Below are 23,179 nucleotides of genomic sequence, written 5' to 3'. Positions count from 1 at the left end.
GAAAGAGTTGCAAATTTAGATGAAATTCGATGAACTTCCGAATAGGGAACCAGATGATCTTCTTATGAAGACACTACCACCTTCCAAAGCTGCAAATGGAGCATTTGCATTCTGTTTGCTGAAACGAAAAAGCTTATACCTCAACAAAATGATTTTGTTGCATAGCTACCCTACCGTTGAAGTTATGCCCTCCGGAAGCTTCTTACTGCAGAAATAACTTATGTGCAACATCAAAGACAAAGCATGGACTTTCGTTGAGGCTCCACATGTGTATAACACAAAGTTTAGCATGCTTAATGACGTTGTAGTTATAACTCCCGATGAAGTCTCTTCTGGTGCAGAAAGTAAATCACAACAGCGCAATGTCATCAAGCACTTACATGGTTTCTGATTGATACTAACAATTTTTACTCATGTGTACCTATGTGCGCTAGTAATCAGAAGATATATGTGCTTTCTGTGAGATTTAGAAGCTAGGATAGCTCGGTTGCTAAATTCACAAGATAAGTGAGGTGTAGCGCTCACCGCTCAGTGCCCCATTCTATAGCAGAGCATAAGCAAAACACAAATGCATGGCAAAGAGTTGATGGCTAAACTATCCAATCAAACTCAAAATACAAACACATAGACAAACAACAAAACAAGTTTCTACTTATCCTTGTGTAAACTTTCACTTAAGCTACGTAACCTAGCCTGGCTCAAACACTAAAGAACACGGTAGATCCAAAACCGAAGATAACTGGCTTATGCAGCAACTCAGTAATATAATAGGGCAGGTCAGAAACATCTAGCACTGGATACTGCACCCTAGAAATCACAAGCAGAGTTACCTAGAATTTGTTATCCTGATCACCAGGATGCACAAGATAACACATCAGCCTAGCTCCATGTAAGATTATGATTATCTGATCATATTCAAATTAATAGAGGTGCCATCATATAAAGGCAAAGAAAAGGATGTGCTAGAAAGCAGGCACACATTTAGAACACACAGAGAGGCATTAGATAAAATGATAGGTCACAGCATCTTTTGAGTGAACCATAGGACTACTAGCTTCAACACTTTCAGATACTCATAGAGTCATGATAGTCGAAAGATTCATGCCTTGGTTAAGAACAAACATAGATGCCTAAATACTCAATAGTGCCTTGCATGTCGAACAACCAGTGATTCCCCAAAAGAGCTCGGATCATGGAAATATATAGGCAATCTCAGGTGCATCAATGAAACGGGTCGTCAACGGTAAGGTCAGACGCTTTCGGGAAGCTCCGCTTCCAGACGCCATCCTTTGGGTTTGGCCCTAGCACCAGCAACACAACATCCTTACCGGCCCATGGGTGATAGGTGTGATCCCCCAATTTGCGTGTCAGCTCATTAGCCTGATCCGCCGAATCAAATTTTTCTTTGGTCAGCACAACCAGTGCAGCCTGCAGCTGCTGCGCGTTGCTGCCAATGAACTTGATGAACTCAAATTCGCTCTGATCGCCGCGGAATTCATGGACATAGACCTTCTTGACGTGTGACTTGATGCAGTTAACAGGACGGACCTCCCTCCAGAACTTGGCAAGGTGCCGTCCAGTGGGTCCATCGGCTGGAGCAGACTGGAAAATTAACAATCCAATTACAGATGGATAGCGCAGGAGAAGAACCAACTGGCCTTCTGTTGCTAAGGATGACTGAACAAATGAGTGTTTAATATATGCTGGGTCTGGGTGTCACCTCGATGTGCAGTATCTCGACGTTGGGAAAGCACCTGAGGAAGCTGACCAGCATCTTGACCTCCTCCAAGGCACCAAAGTTAACCTTCAGGCCCAATATCTTGACGCCTGGAACCATGGTGCTCGGGCTCGCCCTTGTGTTAGGCTGCATTGACCGAACCATACACCAAAAGAAAGATATATATCATCTCTATTCTCTAGAATGTACATTCTAGAATGTAGAATCTAGATATAATTATGCATCGTTGGCAGCTCCATGAGTCGAGTGATGGAAAGGTAGTACCTTGATGACTTTGTCACCGATGTGCAGCTGGTGAATTCTTGGCTCCAAGTAACCGAGCACCCGCAGTTTGGGTGCGCAAGCAATCTTGACCTTCACCGGGACCCCATCACCTTCACCAGAACCTCCAGTAGGCGCTTCAAACAGGATGAGCCGCTCCAGGACCGGCGCCTCCACCACGGCGATCTCCCCCTCCACCATTGACAACCAGAGGAGCACGCACCGCAGGCTTTTGCTGCGGAGGAGGACGCGCTCGGGCGTCTTGTTGAAGATGAGCGCGAGGGTCTCGAGAACCGGGCTGCAGGCGAGCATGTAGTCGAGGCCTCGGTCGGTGATGGTGATTAGGAACATGTAGAGCTCCCGGAGGTAGGGGAACACGCCGGCGCCGCGGGGTAGGCCGGCTGTGTCCGGGAAGGTCCAGAAACCCAGGAAGAGGCGCTGGAGCGAGGCGCAGCGGAGGACGTCGGCGGGGAGGGGCAGGGTGTCGGCGGTGGGGTCGCAGACGTTGTCGACGAGGACGAGGTCCTCCACGCCCTTGGAGGCGAGGAGGCGCGGCCAGTCGGCGAGCGCGCGCCCGTGGTACGCGAACCGGCAGCGGGCGAAGGTGGCGCCGCGGAAGGGACCCGAGTGGTCGGCGAGGACGCGGCCGACCACGGACCGGGGCAGATCTACGTCGCGGAGGACGAGCGGGGCGGATTTCCAGAGGTGGCGCCAGCGGGAGGCGAGGGAGGCGGTGCGGGCGGCGTCCTTGAGGGCGAGGCGTGAGACGATGTTGCGGAGGAGGTCGTCCGGGAGGGTGCTGACGCGGTCCTCGCCGTCGTAGCCAGCGGCGGCGGAGAGGGAGGGGGGCATTGCGATGGCTTGGGCACCGACGGCCTCGGGGAACCACCCCATGACTTGCTCGACGATGGCGGCCATGGTCGGGGTGGGAGTGGAGTGCAGGCGGCGTTGACTGAGCGAGGAGAAAGTGAGATATGGATTTTGCTGGGCCAGGTGAAAAAGGTCGGAAGCCGGTTTCTCACGGGCCCGTTTCGACAGATGGAGCGGAATGTTCTTGCAATTGTTTACTCCTCCGTACTTTTCATAAAATCTCGAGAGTCAATTAATTTACTCCACTTATTAATGGTTCTTTTGCACTAAAGACATCTTCAGCGCCGCGCATAAAAAATGACGCTAAATATCATGTTTCGGACATGTTCTGATCCAACACGGTGCATTAAAATTTCACAATCGATCCGCATGTCCAAATTCTCGAAAACTGGAGGCCAAGCTGGGGGAGGTTTGCAGACGCCCAAACAACCGTCACGTAGGCTTCCAAAATCCTCCGTCCACACAAAAACCCCATCCAGAGCCCTGATTTTCTCCATGCATCCATTCGCCCTTGCTCTGTATCTGTGTAGTACGAGACCGTGTCGTCACTATACCACCCACTTTGAAGCCCAGGCCTTGCAGGAACAACCCCCCCCCCCCTGTCGTGGTAGGCGCACGGCAGATGCCATGGGATGGCTAAAGAGAGGAGGAGGCTCGAGGGCGCTGATGGGCTCCAGAGGCGAGGTTGGTATGAGCGGGCGCGGTACGCCGGACATACACAGGTTCCGAGCTCTCCGGAGAGATAACACCCCTAGTCTGCCGAGTGTAGTTTGATGTTCGATAGTACAATGTTACTCCTAGAGCTGTATGGAGGAGGAAGGGAAGCTGGCCAAGGCTTAGGCTGCTCCTCTTCGGGTGGATGTTGCTGTTTCGGTGGCTAGTTGCTCTCTATGGTCTGTTGCTGCTTACTTCTGCCTTCTTGCTTTCTTTTGCCCGTATGCGTGGGCTCCTTGGGTGTTTTATAGACCAAACCCCTAAGGGTACAACGATAATGTTACAAGTCAGTGGGCCCGGGTTGTCGGTGTCCGAAGACCCGGGCTGGGACCCGCTGGGGGCCTGTGGTTCGCCGGGTTCCCCTAGGCGCGGGCCCCGCATGTCTAGGGGGACTGTGCGCCGTCTTGTCGATCGTCAGGGTGTGGCCGAGTCGAGTCGTGTACAGTGGCGCTCCGTCAGGTCGCGGCTAGCTGTCGTCAGCTATGAGTGCGGGGGCACTTAGCCACGCCAGCCCCGGTCAGCGGGTAGGTGAGGGGCACTATTGTCACGCTCTGGCTAACCAGAGGCATGGGCGGGGCACTGTTACCTTAGTCATCGGTGGCTGAAGACTCGTCCCATCGTACGGCCTGGATGGTACGGGAGCTGACCCGTGGCCGGATTACGGAGCATGCCACGGGTGGAGCTGACTTCTTGAGGAAGCTTTGGTTGTGCCGGGTTCAGCTGTCTTGTGCTGGTTGTTGAGGCCGAGTCGACGTGTCTTGCCGGGTCGGAGAGTATGGCCGGGTTGCGGGGCTTGGCCGGGTCGAGCGACCCGGCCAAGCGCGTGCCGGCATGAGGGGCGATGCTGGCCCCGTTGTTTTTCGAAAAGGATCCGGGTTCCGTTGCCTGCCCGGGGTTCATCCCCCCGACAGTAGTCCCCGAAGCTGTGAAGGTCCACCGTCTTCGGATGAGTGGGCCTTCGCAGTTTCCCCCTTAAGCAAGGCGGATTCTGCGAGCGTCGGGTCCGGCAACACCCACTGTGTGACGGTTTTCTCGGAAACCGGATCGCGGCGTTCCGGCAGGACCGGGAACCGAGGAGTCCGTCGAATCTTGGGGCAATCACTCGGTCTTCGCGCGAGCGCCACGTGGTGCCCGGAAGTCGGAGGGTCCTGATAGGCCATGCGCATCACGGGACTGAACGACGGGCTGGGGCCTGCCGCCGCGCGCCCTTGGCCCACGCGTGCAGATTTATTGCGGCATCCGGGGGTCGGTTGCTCTTCCCCGGGAAGTTATTGCGTGAGTACGTGCACACTTATTGCAGGGTAGTGGAAAGGGCGCGTGCAGACGATCCCACTCCCCCACGTTCAAATCGAGGGTTATAAATCGGGGGGCAGGGGGCGGCAGACATTATTCTCGCACGCGCCCTCCTGCCCCTTTGCTCTCGCTCTGCTCCTTGCAATCGACGCACTGCGGCGCCCGTTGCCCTGAGCAGAACTTCGCCGTCGTCCATCTTATTTCTCCTTCTTTCATCCATGGCACTGCCGCCGGGCTCTTGGATGGGCTCGAACGTCACCACCGAAGACATCGCCCATCTTCGGGCGTCGCGGCGCTTGCCGCGGGAGACGGATGTCGCCGTCCGTCTGCCGCGCGGCGAGCAGAGGCCGCAGCCCGAGGAGTCGGAGCACGTGGTCTTCCTCACGCACTTCAAGCATGGATTTGGGCTGCCGGCGAGCACCTTCTTCCGCACGTTCCTGGAGTTCTTCGAGCTCCAGCCGCACCATCTTGGCGCCGGTGCCATCGTCCAGTTTTCCAGCTTCTTCACCCTCTGCGAGGGGTACCTGGGGGTCGAGCTTACGATCGACCTCTGGGCGCGCTTCTTCTCCCTAAAGCAGCAGGGCCCGACGGCGGGAGAGTTTGCCGATTGCGGCGCTGCCGTCATCTCGAAGCGGTCGGGGGCGGACTGCCCCAAGACCCCGCTGGAGGATTCTGCCAAGAAATGGCAGAACTCCTTCATCTACGTCCGCAACTTGGGTGCGGACCGCATCAATCTTCCGGCCTTCGCCATCGCACCGCCGCGGGCGAAGATGAACTGGGGTTACTCCCCCAGGCACCCGTCGCAGGAGATTCTCAATCTCTACGAGCGGGTGACGGTGATGAGGACGCGGTAGGGGCTTACCGGCAACGACCTCATCGTCGCGCTCATCATGCGCCGGGTTCTCCCGCTGCAGAGGCGCTCCTGCCTCATCGGCGAGATGGTCGGTCTTCAAGATCCCAACCGCATGGGGTCGACGCGCCTGACGGCAGAGCAGATCGCGCGTAGAGTGAACTATATCTCCAAGGCCAACCTTGGAGAGGACTGGCGGTTCGGCAAGGTGCCGTATAGCGAGTTGAATCCGACGCCACAGGTGAGTGTATGGTCGCCTTACTTTGCTGCTGCGCACCTCCTCGTCCATCCTGACGCGACGCGGGAGGTGCTTCTGAATGCGATCCGGCATCCTTACGCCCGGGTTCCGTCGCAGGTGGTGCCGGTGGCCCCGGAGGAGCCCGCGGCCCACGGCGGTGAGGAGGAAGCCGAGGCCGACGCCGGCGCTGGACGTCGTGCGGGTAAGTCTTGTGTTTTTCTTCGTGTATCTCGAGTTGTCGACCACGTCTCGGCATGGGCGATGTTGATGCCAGTTGTTGGTGCAGTGGCGTTGGGCGGGGGAGGCGGCGACACGGGCGGAGCCAGGTTGTCGCGTGGGGCGGCGCCGAGTTACCCGCACGGGAAGGACAGTGTCGTGCCGTGGCCCCGGGCCCCGAAGCGCACGGCGGACCCGGACGGGACCGGGAGGCCGACCACGAGGAAGCGCGGCGCCGAGCATGGGAGGCCGACCCCGGTCCTGGTCCTGTCAGGGTAAGCTCCATCTCCTGTATGCATCCGGACTGTCGAGCTAGCCTTGTTTTTTGCTCATTCTGTCTTCTTCCTCTTTAGGTCGCCAATTGCGTTGGCGAGGACGGCGGCGGATGCCGCGGCCGCCGAAGGGACCGCGTTCCGCAGGAGCCGGTCCAACCTCGTCGACCAGGTCGAGGAGGAGGGACGGGCCGACTCGAACCTCGGCCTGGACCCGAACGACGCCGAGGGCTTGGCCTGGCGAGACAGGAACAGGGTCGAGGCGGAGCTGGAGGCGGCGTCGGTCCGGGCTTGGACCGACGCGACGGAGGCATGGGCGCGAGCCGGCGCGGAGCCGGCCTGGCGCGAGATGCCGAAGGGCTCGGTGGTGGCGGCGGCGGTCTTCGAGCTGTCGTTGGTGAGGGAGCGCGGCCGTGAGGGCCGGGCTGAGGTGGTGATCCTCGACCAAGAGGTCGTGGAGGTGGAGGATGATACCCTGCCGCGGGTCGACGTTGTCGAACGGGCGGGGGCTGATGGAGGTGGTGGCGGCGTTGTCTTGGAGGAGGCGCTGTGAGCGGCGGCGCGCGAGGTGCTGCCGGTGTTGGAGGAGGCACCACGGGCAGTGGTGCCGGAGGCCACCCCGGCAGCTAGGCCGATGGTGGCGCAGCAGGCCCTCCCGGCGTCCGGACCGGGGGCGGCGACGCAGGGCGGCCCGGCGTCTGGGTCGTCGACGGCGCCGGAGAAGGCGTCGGAGGAGGTGCCGGCCGCGTCGGGAGCGGCCACCGGGGAGCACGCCTTGGTGCCCCGGCAGGGAGGGCGCCGGGCCACCACGCCGCAGCCGGCGTGGAGTGGGGGCACCGTGGTCTTCGGACCTCAGACCCAGGAGGAGGCGGCGATGGACGCCGTCAGCCGCCGTCTGCGCGGCCGGACGGACCGGCTCGAGGCCTTCGCACAGGCCAAGGTGGAGCGGACGCGTGACCTGGAGCGCGCCATTCTGGTAAGCTTCTTGTTTTTCGCATCTTCTTTGTGGGGGCGCGCCAGCGCACCCACTGGGTGTAGCCCCCGAGGTTTAGGCCAACTACATAGTAGTTGGGTCGAATCTTTAGAGTGTTGTTTTTGTCCTGATTTCTGCTTTCTTTAGCAACTTGATGCCTACCGGGTCGACGCCTTCAACCGTCTCCTGGGAAAGTACCGGGAGCTCAAGGAGCAGCTCGCCGCCAAGGAGGAGGAGCTTCGCGTCGCCGCATGTATTTTCGTGCTCTTTCCTAGTGGGGGCACGCTAGCGCGCCCACTCGGTGTAGCCCCTGAGATTCGGGCCAACTGTGTAATGGTTGGGCCAAATCTTAAGTCTTGCTTTCTCCTTTGCTGAATCTTTCTTTTTCGCAGCCGAGGTGCTGTTATGGCAAACTCGTCTGCTCTGGGCTGGTCATCACTATGACCAGCTCGTTGTTGACACCGGCCGTCTTGGCGCCGAGGTGGTGCAGGCGAGGGCGGAGGCGTGTCGCAGCCCAGAGGTCGCTCGACGAGGCCAACCAGTTGCAGGAGCAGCTGGCGGGTCATAAGAGACGCGTCGAGGCCGAGGTGGAGCTTCTTAAGGCGGAAGCCGTCAAGGTGGTGGAGGCGTAGCAGGCCCTGGTCGAGGCGGACCAGCAGCGCGGTAGGCTGGCCGATGACAAGGGCCGGCTCCAGGACGAGGTGGATCGCCTGCGGGGGCATGTTGCCATGGCTGAGGGGCCCCGCCAGGACGAGGCCCGTCGTCGCGAGGTGGTCGCCGACAAGGACGCTAAGATGAAGGCGGCCCTTGCCAAGGTGGCCGATCTAGAGAAGACGCTCCAGGAGCACGACCATACCATTGAACGGGAGCGGCGTGGTACGTTGCTCGAAGCGCATCACCTGGAAGAGTCCTTCTCCAGTAAGTGTTTTTCTTGTGTTTTGCCGGGTCAGGATCCGATCTTTAGTCCTTGTTGTCCTTTTTCTGATATGCTTCGCTTTTTTTGGTTGGAGCCTTTCCAGAGACGCATCGGCTGGCGGAGGAAGCCGTCCGTTTTCAGCGCGACCCGACCGGAGTCGTTGGATCCGGGACAGACCTGCAGGTGGCGTGGACCTTCCCGGAAATCATCACCCCCGCTAAGGCCCGCCTGCGGGTCTTGGAGGCAGATGGGGCGGCTGTCCCAGGCCGGCACTGTGATGATGGCGACCCTTTGGCCGGACTCCGTCGAGCCGAGCAGCTTCACGTGCCTGGCGCGTGGGCTGGAGATGGGGCCAGACCGACTTCATGAGTGGCGCATCTCCGCCGCTCGCGCCGATGCTGAGATGGCGCTCCAGTTCGCGCTGTCTTGGCATCCGGACCTGCAGCTGGACGCGCTGATGGGCCAACAGGCCGGCTCGGAGCAGCTACTGTAGGAGCAAGCCGGCCGGATTGCCTCCCGGGCCAGCTACATCGCCGAGTTCGCCTTCCATGATGAGTTCCACCCTAAGCGGGCGGGCGACGGCGGGGTCGTGGCTGGTGACGACTATGGCCTGCTTCTCCATGATCCGGAGGGGAGGTCCGAGGAGACCGGCATCTACCGCGACGGGGGTGCCGCGGAGGACATCGGTGCCTCGCTGGACCCGAAGGCTGATACGTCTCCGTCGTATCTATAATTTTTGATTGTTCCATGCCAATATTATTCAACTTTTATATATTTTTGGCAACTTTTAATACTATTTTTTGGGACTAACATATTGATCCAGTGCCCAGTGCCAGTTCCTGTCTGTTGCACGTTTTTTGTTTTGCAAAAACCCAATATCAAACGGAGTCCAAATGGGATAAAAACGGACGGAGATTTTTTTTGGAATATTTATGATTTTTGGGAAGTAAAATCAACGCGAAACAGTGTCCGGGGTGGCCACGAGACAGGGGGGCGCGCCCTCCCCCCTGGGCGCGGCCTGGGCTCTCGTGGGCCACCCGTAAGGCGGTTGACGCTCTTCTTTTGGCACAAGAAAGATAATTTTATGACAAAGATCTGGGCGAAAGATTCACCCCAATCGGAGTTACGGATCTCCAGATATAAAGGAAACGGTGAAGGGGTACAATCTGAGGACGCAGAAACAGAGAGATAGATCCAATCTCGGAGGGGCTCTCGCCCCTCCCACGCCATGGGAGCCAAGGACCAGGGGGGAAACCCTTCTCCCATCTAGGGAGGAGGTCAAGGAAGAAGAAGAAGAAGGGGGGCTCTCTCTCTCCCTTGCTTCCGATGGCGCCAGAACGCCGCCGGGGGCCATCATCATCACCGCGATCTTCAACAACACCTCCATCATCTTCACCAACGTCTCCATCACCTTCCCCCATCTATATCCAGCGGTCCACTCTCCCGCAACCCGATGTACCCTCTACTTGAACATGGTGCTTTATGCTTCATATTATTTTCCAATGATGTGTTGCCATCCTATGATGTCTGAGTAGATTCCCGTTGTCCTATCGGTGATTGATGAATTGCTATGATTGGTTTGAGTTGCATGTTTTATTATTGGTGCTGTCCTATGGTGCCCTCCATGTCGCGCAAGCGTGAGGAATTCCCGTTGTAGGGTTTGCAATATGTTTATGATTTGCTTATGGTGGGTTGCGTGAGTGACAGAAGCACATGCCCGAGTAAGTAGGTTGTTTGCGTATGGGATAAAAGGGGACTTGATACTTTAATGCTATGGTTGGGTTTTACCTTAATGAATCTTTAGTATTTGCGGATGCTTGCTAGAGTTCCAATCATAAGTGCATATGATCCAAGTAGAGAAAGTATGTTAGCTTATGCCTCTCCCTCAAATAGAATTGCAATAGTGATTACCGGTCTAGTAACATAGTCAATTGCTTAGGGACAATTCCACAACTCCTACCACCACTTTTCCACACTCGCTATATTTACTTTATTGCATCTTTATCTAAACAGCCCCTAGCTTTTATTTACGTGTTCTTTATTATCTTGCAAACCTATCCTATCACACCTACAAAGTACTTCTAGTTTCATACTTGTTCTAGGTAAAGCGAACGTCAAGCGTGCATAGAGTCGTATCAGTGGCCCATAGGACTTGAGAGAGTATTTTTTCTACCTTTAGCTCCTCCTTGGGTTCGACACTCTTACTTATCGTAAGAGGCTACAACTATCCCGTATACTTGCGGGTCATCAAGACCTTTTTCTGGCGCTGTTGCCGGGGAGTCATAGCGTGGGGTGAATATTCTCATGTGTGCTTGTTTGCTTTATCACTAAATAATTTTTATTTGCTGTTCTTAGTTGTTTTCTATCTTTAGCTATGGGTAGGAAACGCAAAATACAAAAAAAGTTAGTTGTACCTACTGCTCCAATGGTTGAAGAACCACTCAAAATCTATCACACTACTGAATCTTTTTACTTGGATCATCTTCGATCCCTATGTGCTCGTGCTGAAACCCCAACTAGCTTAGTTGAGGGCAAATCTTTAGATGAGCATGCTTGTTATGTGCGACACCGTATATCTGAAAAAGGGAAATTATTATGGGATCAAATTCAATGTTTGCAATGCTATGCTTGGAATTTATGTGAAATACATGATGTTACTTGTTGTTCTGAAAACCCTAAGAAACACCTTCCCTACCAATGTGAGTTTATTGATAATGGAATCGTATCTTCGTATGCTAAGGGTGTTTATAATTACTATGATGTTCAACAAATTTAAGAATTTGTTGCTTTTAAGGGTGCTTTTGAAATTGCTTCTTTGATTGAAAAGTATGATGCTACTCTTTACAATTTTGAAAGTTTTGCCATACTTGAATATTGTTATGATAATTATGCTTCTAATGCCTATGTTAAACATATATTGAGAAATTATCCGCTGTCCAAGAAGAGATTAATATTTTGCAGGAAGCTATGGAAGAAGAAATTGATGAAACTGTGAGCTCATTGGATGAAAAAGATGATGAGGAGAGCAAAGAACAAAAGGAGGAAGAGAGGATTAGCTACCCGTGCCCACCTTCCAATGAGAGTAACTCTTCAACTCATACATTTTTTAATTTCCCTTCGTGCTTACCGAAGGATGATTGCTATGATGATTGTTATGATCCCGTTGATTCTCTTGAAATATCCCCTTTTGATGATGCTTGCTATGCTTGTGGCCAAGATGCCAATATTAATGATGCTTATGGAGATGAACTTGCTATAGTTTCTTATGTTAAACATGAAATTGTTGCTATTGCACCCACGCATGATAGTCCTATTATCTTTTTGAATTCTCCCGACTACACTATATCAGAGAAGTTTCTGCTTATTAAGGATTATATTGATGGGTTGCCTTTTACCATTGCACATGATAATTTTGATGAATATAATATGCATGTGCTTGCTACTCCTACTTGCAATTATTATGAGAGAGGAACTCTATCTCCACCTCTCTATGTTTCCAACACGATAGAATTGCAAGAAACTGCTTATACTATGCATTGGCCTTTACTATGTGTGCATGAATTGTTCTTTTATGACATGCCGATGCATAGGAAGAGAGTTAGACTTCGTTGTTGCATGATATATGTTACTTTGTGCTCACTACTAAATTACAAATCATTGTTAATTAAAATTGGCTTTGATATGCCTTGGGATCCGGGTGGATTCATTACTTGAGCACTAAATGCCTAGCTTAATGGCTTTAAAGAAAGCGCTGCCAGGGAGACAGCCCGGAAGTTTTAAAGAGTCATTTATTTCTGTTGGGTGCTTTTATATAGTTTAAAAACAAAAAAATAAAGAGGGGAACATAAAAACTTTTCAAAAAGGAAAGTGAAAGTGAGAAAGACAAGCATTGTTGAAGTGGGAGAGCTCCTTGAACTTTTTTCATGCTCACGGAAACTTTGTGAATCTTGATTACAGAAAATTTTCATAAAAAATAATTATCCCCTTGTACAATTCCATTGTATTATAAAAATAATGTGCTAAGGTTTGCCTTTAGGATGTTTACAATGCTTGTTGGTTTGTACGATGAAGGACAGAAACTTTGGCTGTAGTGTGAGATTTTACATTTTTAGCTGGAACGTCAATTAGTTCTGATTCCTTTTGTACTGTCTTTATATACAACTTGTTTATTTTTACTAATTTTGGTAGAATTTTTGGGGTACCAGAAGTATGGTGGTTGTTCAGATTGCTACAGACTGTTCTGTTTTTGAAAGATTCTGTTTTTGATGCATAGTTTGCTTGTTTTGATGAATCTATCAATTTATATTAGTGGATTAAGCCATGGAAAAGTTATATTACAGTAGACACAATGAAAAAACAAAATATGAATTGGTTTGAACAGTACTTAGAGTGGTGATTTGCTTTATTATACGAACGGATCTTACCGAGTTTTCTGTTGAAGTTTTGTGTGGATGTAGTGTCTAATCGAGGATGTCTTGATATGAGGAAAAGGAAGAGAGGCAAGAGCTCAAGCTTGGGGATGCCTGAGGCACCCCAAGTAAATATTCAAGGAGACTCAAGCGTCTAAGCTTGGGGATGCCCCGGAAGGCATCCCCTCTTTCTTCAACAAGTATCGGTATGTTTTCGAATTCGTTTCGTTCATGCATTATGTGCAAGTCTTGGAGCGTCTTTTGCATTTAGTTTTCACTTTTTTTAGGCACCATGCTGGTATGAGATAGTACTTGATTGATTTATAGAATGCTCATTGCACTTCACTTAAATCTTTTGAGTATGGCTTTATAGAATGCTTCATGTGCTTCACTTATATCATTTGAAGTCTGGATTGCCTGTTTCTCTTCACATAGAAACCCGCCATTTGTAGAATGCTCTTCTGCTTCACTTATATTTGTTAGAGCGTGGGCATATCTTTTGTAGAAAGAATTAAACTCTCTTGCTTCACTTATATCTATTTAGAGAGATGACAGGAACTGGTCATTCACATGGTTGGCCATAAAATCCTACATAAACTTATAGATCGATGAATATGATATGTTTGATTCCTTGCAATAGTTTTGCGATATAAAGGTGGTGATATTAGAGTTATGCTAGTAGGTGATTGTGGATTAGTAGAAATACTTGTGTTGAGGTTTGTGATTCCCGTAGCATGCACGTATGGTGAACCGCTTTGTGATGAAGTTGGAGCACAATTTTATTTATTGATTGTCTTCCTTATGAGTGGCGGTCGGGGACGAGCGATGGTCTTTTCCTACCAATCTATCCCCCTAGGAGCATGCGCGTAGTACTTTGTTTTTAATGGCTTGTAGATTTTTGCAATAAGTATATGAGTTCTTTATGACTAATGTTGAGTCCATGGATTATACGCGCTCTCACCCTTCCACCATTGCTAGCCTCTTCGGTACCGTGCATTGCCCTTTCTCACCTCGAGAGTTGGTGCAAACTTCGCCGGTGCATCCAAACCCCGTGATATGATACACTCTATCACACATAAGCCTCCTTATATCTTCTTCAAAACAGCCACCATACCTACCTATCATGGCATTTCCATAGCCATTCCGAGATATATTGCCATGCAACTTTCATCATCATCATCATATACATGACTTGAGCATTCATTGTCATATTGCTTTGCATGATCGTAAGATAGCTAGCATGATGTTTTCATGGCTTGTCCGTTTTTTGATGTCATTGCTATGCTAGATCATTGCACATCCCGGTACACTGCCGGAAGCATTCATATAGAGTCATATCTTTGTTCTAGATATTGAGTTGTAAGTAAATAAAAGTGTGATGATCATAATTATTAGAGCATTGCCCCAGTGAGGAAAGGATGAAGGAGACTATGATTCCCCCACAAGTCGGGATGAGACTCCAGACTTTATGAAAAATAAAAGAGGCCAAAGAAGCCCAAATAAAAAAAAGAGGCCAAAGAAGCCCACCAAAAAGAAAGAAAAAATATATAAAAAAATAAAAATAAAAAAATGAGAGAAAAAGAGAGAAGGGGCAATGCTACTATCCTTTTACCACACTTGTGCTTCAAAGTAGCACCATGCTCTTCATAGAGAGAGTCTCCTATGCTTTCACTTTCATATACTAGTGGGAATTTTCATTAAAGAACTTGGCTTGTATATTCCGATGATGGGCTTCCTCAAATGCCCGAGGTCTTCATGAGCAAGCAAGTTGGATGCACACCCACTTAGTTTTCAGTTTGCGATTTCATACACTTATAGCTCTAGTGCATCCGTTGCATGGCAATCCCTACTCACTCACATTGATATTTATTGATGGGCATCTCCATAGCCCGTTGATATGCCTAGTCGATGTGAGACTTTCTCCTTTTTTGTCTTCTCCACATAAACCCCACCATCATATTCTATTCCACCTATAGTGCTATGTCCATGGCTCACGCTCATGTATTGCGTGAAAGTTGAAAAAGTTTGAGATTATTAAAGTATGAAACAATTGCTTGGCTTGTCATCGGGGTTGTGCATGATTAAATACTTTGTGTGATGAAGATAGAGCAACAACCACACTATATGATTTTGTAGGGATGACTTTCTTTGGCCATATTGTTTTGAAAAGACATGATTGCTTTATTGATACGCTCGAAGTATTATTGTTTTTATGTCAAATGATAGACTATTGCTTTGAATCACTCGTCTCTTAATATTCATGCCATGATTAGACATATGATCAAGATTATGCTAGGTAGAATTCCACATCAAAAATTATCTTTTTTATCATTTACCTACTCGAGGACGAGCAGGAATTAAGCTTGGGGATGCTGATACGTCTCCGTCGTGTCTATAATTTTTGATTGTTCCATGCCAATATTATTCAACTTTTATATACTTTTGGCAACTTTTTATACTATTTTTTGGGACTAACATATTGATCCAGTGCCCAGTGCCAGTTCCTGTCTGTTGCATGTTTTTTGTTTCGCAAAAACCCAATATCAAACGGAGTCCAAATGGGATAAAAACGGACGGAGATTTTTTTGGAATATTTATGATTTTTGGGAAGTAAAATCAACGCGAAACGGTGTCCGGGGTGGCCACGAGACAGGGGGCGCACCCTCCCCCCTGGGCGTGGCCTGGGCTCTCGTGGGCCACCCGTAAGGCGGTTGACGCTCTTCTTTTGGCGCAAGAAAGATAATTTTATGAGAAAGATCTGGGCGAAAGATTCACCCCAATCGGAGTTACGGATCTCCAAATATAAAGGAAACGGTGAAGGGGTAGAATCTGAGGACACAGAAACAGAGAGATAGATCCAATCTCGGAGGGGCTCTCGCCCCTCCCACGCCATGGGAGCCAAGGACCAGGGGGAAACCCTTCTCCCATCTAGGGAGGAGGTCAAGGAATAAGAAGAAGAAGGGGGGCTCTCTCCCCCTTGCTTCCGGTGGCGCCGGAACAACGCCGTCGGGGGCCATCATCATCACTGCGATCTTCACCAACACCTCCATCATCTTCACCAACGTCTCCATCACCTTCCCCCATCTATATCCAGCGGCCCACTCTCCCGAAACCCGTTGTACCCTCTAATTGAACATGGTGCTTTATGCTTCATATTATTTTCCAATGATGTGTTTCCATCCTATGATGTCTGAATAGATTCCCGTTGTCCTATCGGTGATTGATGAATTGCTATGATTGGTTTGAGTTGCATGTTTTATTATTGGTGTTGTCCTATGGTGCCCACCGTGTCGCGCAAGCGTGAGGGATTCCCGCTGTAGGGTTTGCAATATGTTTATGATTTGCTTATGGTGGATTGCGTGAGTGACAGAAGCACATGCCCGAGTAAGTAGGTTGTTTGCGTATGGGATAAAAGGGGACTTGATACTTTAATGCTATGGTTGGGTTTTACCTTAATGAATCTTTAGTATTTGCGGATGCTTGCTAGAGTTCCAATCATAAGTGCATATGATCCAAGTAGAGAAAGTATGTTAGCTTATGCCTCTCCCTCAAATAGAATTGCAATAGTGATTACCGGTCTAGTAACATAGTCAATTGCTTAGGGACAATTCCACAACTCCTACCACCACTTTTCCACACTCACTATATTTACTTTATTGCATTTTTATCCAAACAGCCCCTAGCTTTTATTTACGTGTTCTTTATTATCTTGCAAACCTATCCTATCACACCTACAAAGTACTTCTAGTTTCATACTTGTTCTAGGTAAAGCGAATGTCAAGCATGCGTAGAGTCGTATCAGTGGCCGATAGGACTTGAGAGAGTATTTGTTCTACCTTTAGCTCCTTGTTGGGTTCGACACTCTTACTTATCGAAAGAGGCTACAACTATCCTGTATACTTGCGGGTCATCAAAGGCCGCCAGGGAGAGCCGTCAACGTCGCGACGCGGCGCTGGAGATGCCTGAGAGACCTTAGTAGAATTTGTTAGGTAGCAGGTCCACCCACCCACTGGGTATTTTGGGTGTAATGAACTTGGGTCGTGGGCCTTTTAAATATTTATGTGTATATGTTGTGAATGTTTCTGATTTTGCTTTCGTTTTTCGGACCGATTTCTTACGCTTTTCCTTTCTCAAACCTCCCCCCCCCCCCGCGAGTCAGACGACCGAGGCTCCGGTCCGTGACAAGGAGTTCGGTTCTTTGAGAGGAGCGCGCAGGACTTGGGCTCTTCAAAACATTGAGCGCGGGCGAAACACCCACTGGGCCGGCTGGCGGCAACCCGGCGGAGTCGGTTGGCAAGCAGCCGGTCGTGCGACTGTTTATTTTCTGAGCGGCCGGCCGGGTTGATCGACCCAACAGCCTTTGACTTGGCGTTTGAAGCATGAAGGAGCTCTGGCCCGTTGTGCTTGCCAGCCGACATCCGAAGCGGGGTCTGTGGCTTTAGGGTGAAGTGGGGGACCGCGACATCCTTACTATATCAAGAATCACCAAGTAAGGCGGCGGGGTGGCAATCGAGCCGGCTAGCCCCCGAGCCCCCGGGTCGAGCGGGTCGAACCGGTGGCAGGGTTCAGTGGCATAGTGATGCAAAAAAGTAGGGACACAATAAGTTGGTCAACAAAAGGCAGCCCTCGAGTCTCGTTCGGGATCCCCATAGTTTCATGCATTTACAAAAGGCGACGATACATACGCTCATGCGGCTAACTGTAAAACGGGAGGAGGAGTTCCGCCTTCCACGACCGGGTCGTTTCTTTGCCAGCGGTGTCTCTCTTGCGCTTGTTTGGCTTGCGTGCGTCGATGAGGTAGTAGGCGTTGCGACCGCGCAAGGCCCTGCTCACGATGAATGGGCCTTCCCATGGAGGGGACAACTTGTGCTGGCCTGCTTGCTCTTAGACGAGTCGGAGGACGAGGTCGCCCTCGCAGAACGCGAGGGGCTTGATCTTCTTGCCGTGGTAGTGCCTCAGGCCTTGCTGGTAGATGGCCGAACAGCTGAGCACCAGGAGGCGGGCTTCTTCGAGTAGGTCTACGCCGTCTTCGCGGGCTTCTTTGGCTTCGGCCTTGGTGTACATCGCGACGCGCGGCGAGTCGAACTCGACGTCGGTCGGGATGACGACTTCAGCTCCACAGACGAGGAAGAACGGGGTGAACCCGGTCGACCGATTCGGCGTGGTGCGAAGACTCCAGAGAACGGCCGGCAACTCGTCAAGCCAGCTGCCGGGTGAGCGGATGAGTGGATCAACGAGTCACAGCTTGATGCCGGACAGGATGAGTCCGTTGGCCCGCTCGACCTGCCCATTGGACTGCGGGTGTGCAACGGAGGCCAGGTCGAGGCGGATGCCAGAGACGGAGCAGTATTGCTCAAGCGCGCCCTTGGCGAAGTTGGTGTCGTTGTTCGTGATGATGCTGTTCGGCATGCCTTAGCAAACCGCTATGTCCTTGATGAACCGGACGGCTGTTGGCCCGTCCAATTTCTTGATTGGCCGTGCTTCGATCCACTTGGTGAATTTTTCCACTGCCACCAGCAGGTGCGTCATGCCGCCTCAAGCGGTTTTGAAGGGACCCACCATGTCGAGTCTCCAGACCGCGAAGGGCCAGGCGATCGGAATGGTGCGAAGTGCTGATGCCGGCTGATGGCTACGCTTGCTGAAGCGCTGGCACCCCTCACACTTGAGAACAAGTGACTCATCATCTTGGAGGGCCATGCACCAGTAGAAGCCGTGGCGGAACGCCTTGGCCACCAGGGATTGCGACGCGGCGTGGTGCCCGCATTCGCCCCGGTGTATGTAGAGGAGGATGTCGATGCCCTGTTCCTGCTCGACGCAACGCTGGAACACACCAATGGAGCTGCGCTTGACGAGCTCGTTGTTGATGATGATGTAGGCGGACGCCCGGTGCTGCACTTGTCGGGCTTCGGTCTCGTCCATAGGGAGAACCCCGTTCTCCAGGAATTCTGATATTGGGAGGGCCCAAGACAGAGCCGTAACCACGGCAAAGACGGCCACCAGGGAGGGTTCCGAGTCGGCAGCCCCCGAGCCTGGTTGAGCAGCCCCCGGGTCGGGTATGGCGACGGCCAGGTCTGGGGCAATGGTGGCCGGGTCGAGCTGAGTAGCCCCCGAGCCAGGTTCCGCCGCCCTCGGGCCGGGTTCGGCAGCCCCCAGGCCGGGTTCGGCAGCCCCCGGACCGGTTTGAGATGCGGCCGGGTCGTCTACAACGTGGATGGACTCGGAGTCTGGCGACGGCTTGACGGACGGCTTGCACAGGTGCTCGAGGGAGACGCCGGACGGGATGGACTGTCGGGACGAGGCGATCTTGGCGAACGTGTCAGCCACTTCATTCTCCGCGCGCGGGACGTGGAGGAACTCGCTGAAGGGGAACGTTGCAGAAAACAAAAAAAATTTCCTACGGTTTCACCAAGATCCATCTATGAGTTCATCTAGCAACGAGTGATTAGATGCATCTACATACCTTGTAGATCGCGAGCGGAAGCGTTCAAAGAATGGGGATGATGTAGTCGAACACGACGTGATCCAAATCACCGGAGATCCTAGCACCGAATGGACGGCACCTCCGCGTTCAACACACGTATGGAACAGCCACGTCTCCTCCTTCTTGATCCAGCAAGGGGGAAGGAGATGTTGAGGGAGATGGCACCAGCAGCAGCACGATGGCGTGGTGTTGATGGAGCTGCGGTACTCCGGCAGAGCTTCGCTAAGCACTATGGAGGAGGAGGAGGTGTTGGAGAGGGAGAAGGAGGCAACCAAAGGCCAAGGTATGAAGTCCCTCCTTTCCCCCACTATATATAGGAGGGCCAAGGGGGGGTGGCCGGCCCTAGGAGATCCAATCTCCTAGGGGGCGGCGGCCAAGGGGGGTTTCCGTCCCCCCCAAGGCACCTAGGAGGTGCCTTCCCCTCCTAGGACTCTTCCCCCCTCAAACCCTAGGCGCATGGACCTATGTGGGGCTGGTGCCCTTGGCCCATGTAGGCCAAGGCGCACCCCCTACAGCCCATGTGGCACCCCGGGACAGGTGGACCCACCCGGTGGACCCCCGGGACCCTTCCGGTGGTCCCGGTACAATACCGATAACCCCGAAACTTGTCCCGATGCCCGAAACAGGACTTCCCATATATAAATCTTTACCTCCGGACCATTCCGGAACTCCTCGTGACGTCCGGGATCTCATCCGGGACTCCGAACAACATTCGGGTTACTGCATATACATATCCCTACAACCCTAGCGTAACCGAACCTTAAGTGTGTAGACCCTACGGGTTCGGGAGACATGTAGACATGACCGAGATCGCTCTCCGGTCAATAACCAACAGCGGGATCTGGATACCCATGTTGGCTCCCACATGCTCCACGATGATCTCATCGGATGAACCACGATGTCGAGGATTTAATCAACCCCATATGCAATTCCCTTTGTCAATCGATATGTTACTTGCCCGAGATCCGATCGTCGGTATCCCAATACCTCGTTCAATCTCGTTACCGGCAAGTCACTTTACTCGTACCGTAATGCATGATCCCGTGACCAGACACTTGGTCACTTTGAGCTCATTATGATGATGCATTACCGAGTGGGCCCAGTGATATCTCTCCATCATACGGAGTGACAAATCCCAGTCTCGATCCGTGTCAACCCAACAGACACTTTCGGAGATACCTGTAATGCACCTTTATAGTCACCCAGTTACGTTGTGACATTTGATACACCCAAAGCACTCCTACGGTATCCGGGAGTTACACGATCTCATGGTTAAAGGAAAAGATACTTGACATTAGAAAAGCTCTAGCAAACGAACTACACGATCTCACGCTATGCTTAGGATTGGGTCTTGTCCATCACATCATTATCCTAATGATGTGATCCCGTTATCAATGACATCCAATGTCCATAGCCAGGAAACCATGACTATCTATTGATCAACGAGCTAGTCAACTAGAGGCTTACTAGGGACATGTTGGTGTCTGTTATTCACACATGTATTACGATTTCCGGATAATACAATTATAGCATGAATAAAGACAATTATCATGAACAAAGAAATATAATAATAATGCTTTTATTATTGCCTCTAGGGCATATTTCCAACAGTCTCCCACTTGCACTAGAGTCAATAATCTAGTTACATTGTGATGAATCGAACACCCATGGAATTCTGGTGTTGATCATGTTTTGCTCTAGGGAGAGGTTTAGTCAACGGATCCGCTACATTCAGGTCCGTATGTACTTTACAAATCTCTATGTCTCCATCTTGAACATTTTCACGAATGGAGTTGAAGCGACGCTTGATGTGCCTTGTCTTCTTGTGAAACCTGGGCTCCTTGGCAAGTGCAATAGCTCCAGTGTTGTCACAGAAGAGCTTGATCGGCCCCGACGCATTGGGTATGACTCCCAGGTCGGTGATGAACTCATTCACCCAAATTGCTTCATGTGCTGCCTCCGAGGCTGCCATGTACTCCGCTTCACACGTAGATCCCGCCACGACGCTCTGCTTGCAGCTGCACCAGCTCACTGCTCCACCATTCAACATATACACGTATCCGGTTTGTGACTTAGAGTCATCCAGATCTGTGTCGAAGCTAGCGTCGACGTAACCCTTTACGACGAGCTCTTCGTCACCTCCATAAACGAGAAACATTTCCTTAGTCCTTTTCAGGTACTTCAGGATATTCTTGACCGCTGTCCAGTGTTCCTTGTCGGGATTACTTTGGTACCTTCCTACCAAACTTACGGCAAGGTTTACATCAGGTCTGGTACACAGCATGGCATACATAATAGAACCTATGGCTGAGGCATAGGGGATGACACTCATCTCTTCTATATCTTCTGCCGTGGTCGGACATTGAGCTGAGCTCAATTTCACACCTTGCAAAACAGGCAAGAACCCTTTCTTGGACTGATCCATTTTGAACTTATTCAAAATCTTATCAAGATATGTGCTTTGTTAAAGACCTATGAGGCGTCTCGATCTATCCCTATAGATCTTGATGCCTAATATATAAGCAGCTTCTCCAAGGTCCTTCATTGAAAAACTCTTATTCAAGTAGGCCTTAATGCTGTCCAAAAGTTCTATATCATTTCCCATCAAAAGTATGTCATCTACATATAGTATGAGAAATGCTATAGAGCTCCCACTCACTTTCTTGTAAACACAGGCTTCTCCATAAGTCTGTGTAAACCCAAACGCTTTGATCATCTCATCAAAACGAATGTTCCAACTCCGAGATGCTTGCACCAGCCCATAAATCGAGCATTGGAGCCTGCACACCTTGTCAGCATTTTTAGGATCGACAAAACCTTCCGGCTGCATCATATACAATTCTTCCTTAAGGAAACCATTAAGGAATGCCGTTTTGACGTCCATTTGCCAAATTTCATAATCATAAAATGCGGCAATTGCTAACATGATTCGGACGGACTTCAGCTTCGCTACCGGTGAGAAAGTCTCATCGTAGTCAACCCCTTGAACTTGTCGATAACCCTTAGCGACAAGCCGAGCTTTATAGATGGTCACATTACCATCCGCGTCTGTCTTCTTCTTAAAGATCCATTTATTTTCTATGGCTCGCCGTTCTACGGGCAAGTCAGTCAAAGTCCATACTTCGTTTTCATACATGGATCCTATCTCGGATTTCATGGCTTCTAGCCATTTGTCGGAATCCGGGCCCGCCATCGCTTCTTCATAGTTCGAAGGTTCACTGTTGTCTAACAACATGATTTCCAAGACAGGGTTGCCGTACCACTCTGGTGCGGAACGTGTCCTTGTGGACCTTCGAATTTCAGTAGGAGCTTGATCAGAAGTATCTTGATCATTATCATTAACTTCCTCTCTAGCCGGTGCAGGCACCTCAGGAACATTTTCTTGAGTTGCGCCATTTTCCGGTTCAGGAGGTAATACTTCATCAAGCTCTACTTTCCTCCCACTTACTTCTTTCGAGAGAAACTCTTTCTCCAGAAAGGACCCATTCTTGGCAACAAAGATCTTGCCTTCGGATCTGAGGTAGAAGATATACCCAACAGTTTCTTTAGGGTATCCTATGAAGACGCATTTTTCCGATTTGGGTTCGAGCTTTTCAGGTTGAAGTTTCCTGACATAAGCATCGCATCCCCAAACTTTTAGAAACGACAGCTTAGGTTTCTTCCCAAACCACAATTCATACGGTGTCGTCTCAACGGATTTCGACGGTGCCCTATTTAAAGTGAATGCAGCAGTCTCTAAAGCATAGCCCCAAAAAGATAGTGGTAAATCGGCAAGAGACATCATAGATCGTACCATATCTAATAGAGTGCGATTACGATGTTCGGACACACCATTACGCTGAGGTGTTCCAGGCGGCGTGAGTTGTGAAACTATTCCACATTTTCTTAAGTGTGTACCAAACTCGTGACTCAAGTATTCTCCTCCACGATCTGATCGTAGAAACTTGA

General features: G+C 50.9%; 1 protein-coding gene across 1 annotated transcript; it reads right to left on the bottom strand.

Moving 5' to 3' along the window:
- Positions 1 to 978: 978 nt before the first annotated feature.
- On the bottom strand, positions 979 to 2,969 carry LOC119320284 (F-box/FBD/LRR-repeat protein At1g13570-like). The gene is made up of 3 exons (XM_037594403.1): positions 2,003 to 2,969; positions 1,721 to 1,864; positions 979 to 1,602 (listed from the first exon to the last, which is right to left on the bottom strand). Exons 1-3 carry the CDS (start codon positions 2,915 to 2,917, stop codon positions 1,222 to 1,224), a joined length of 1,440 nt encoding a protein of 479 aa, XP_037450300.1. The 5' UTR covers positions 2,918 to 2,969; the 3' UTR covers positions 979 to 1,221.
- Between the last annotated feature and the right edge of the window lie 20,210 nt (positions 2,970 to 23,179).

The sequence above is a fragment of the Triticum dicoccoides genome, chromosome 6B (assembly GCF_002162155.2).
Source record: "Triticum dicoccoides isolate Atlit2015 ecotype Zavitan chromosome 6B, WEW_v2.0, whole genome shotgun sequence".
In the NCBI taxonomy this organism is placed as follows: Eukaryota; Viridiplantae; Streptophyta; class Magnoliopsida; order Poales; family Poaceae; genus Triticum; species Triticum dicoccoides.
This window is presented reverse-complemented; position numbering and strand designations above follow the sequence as displayed.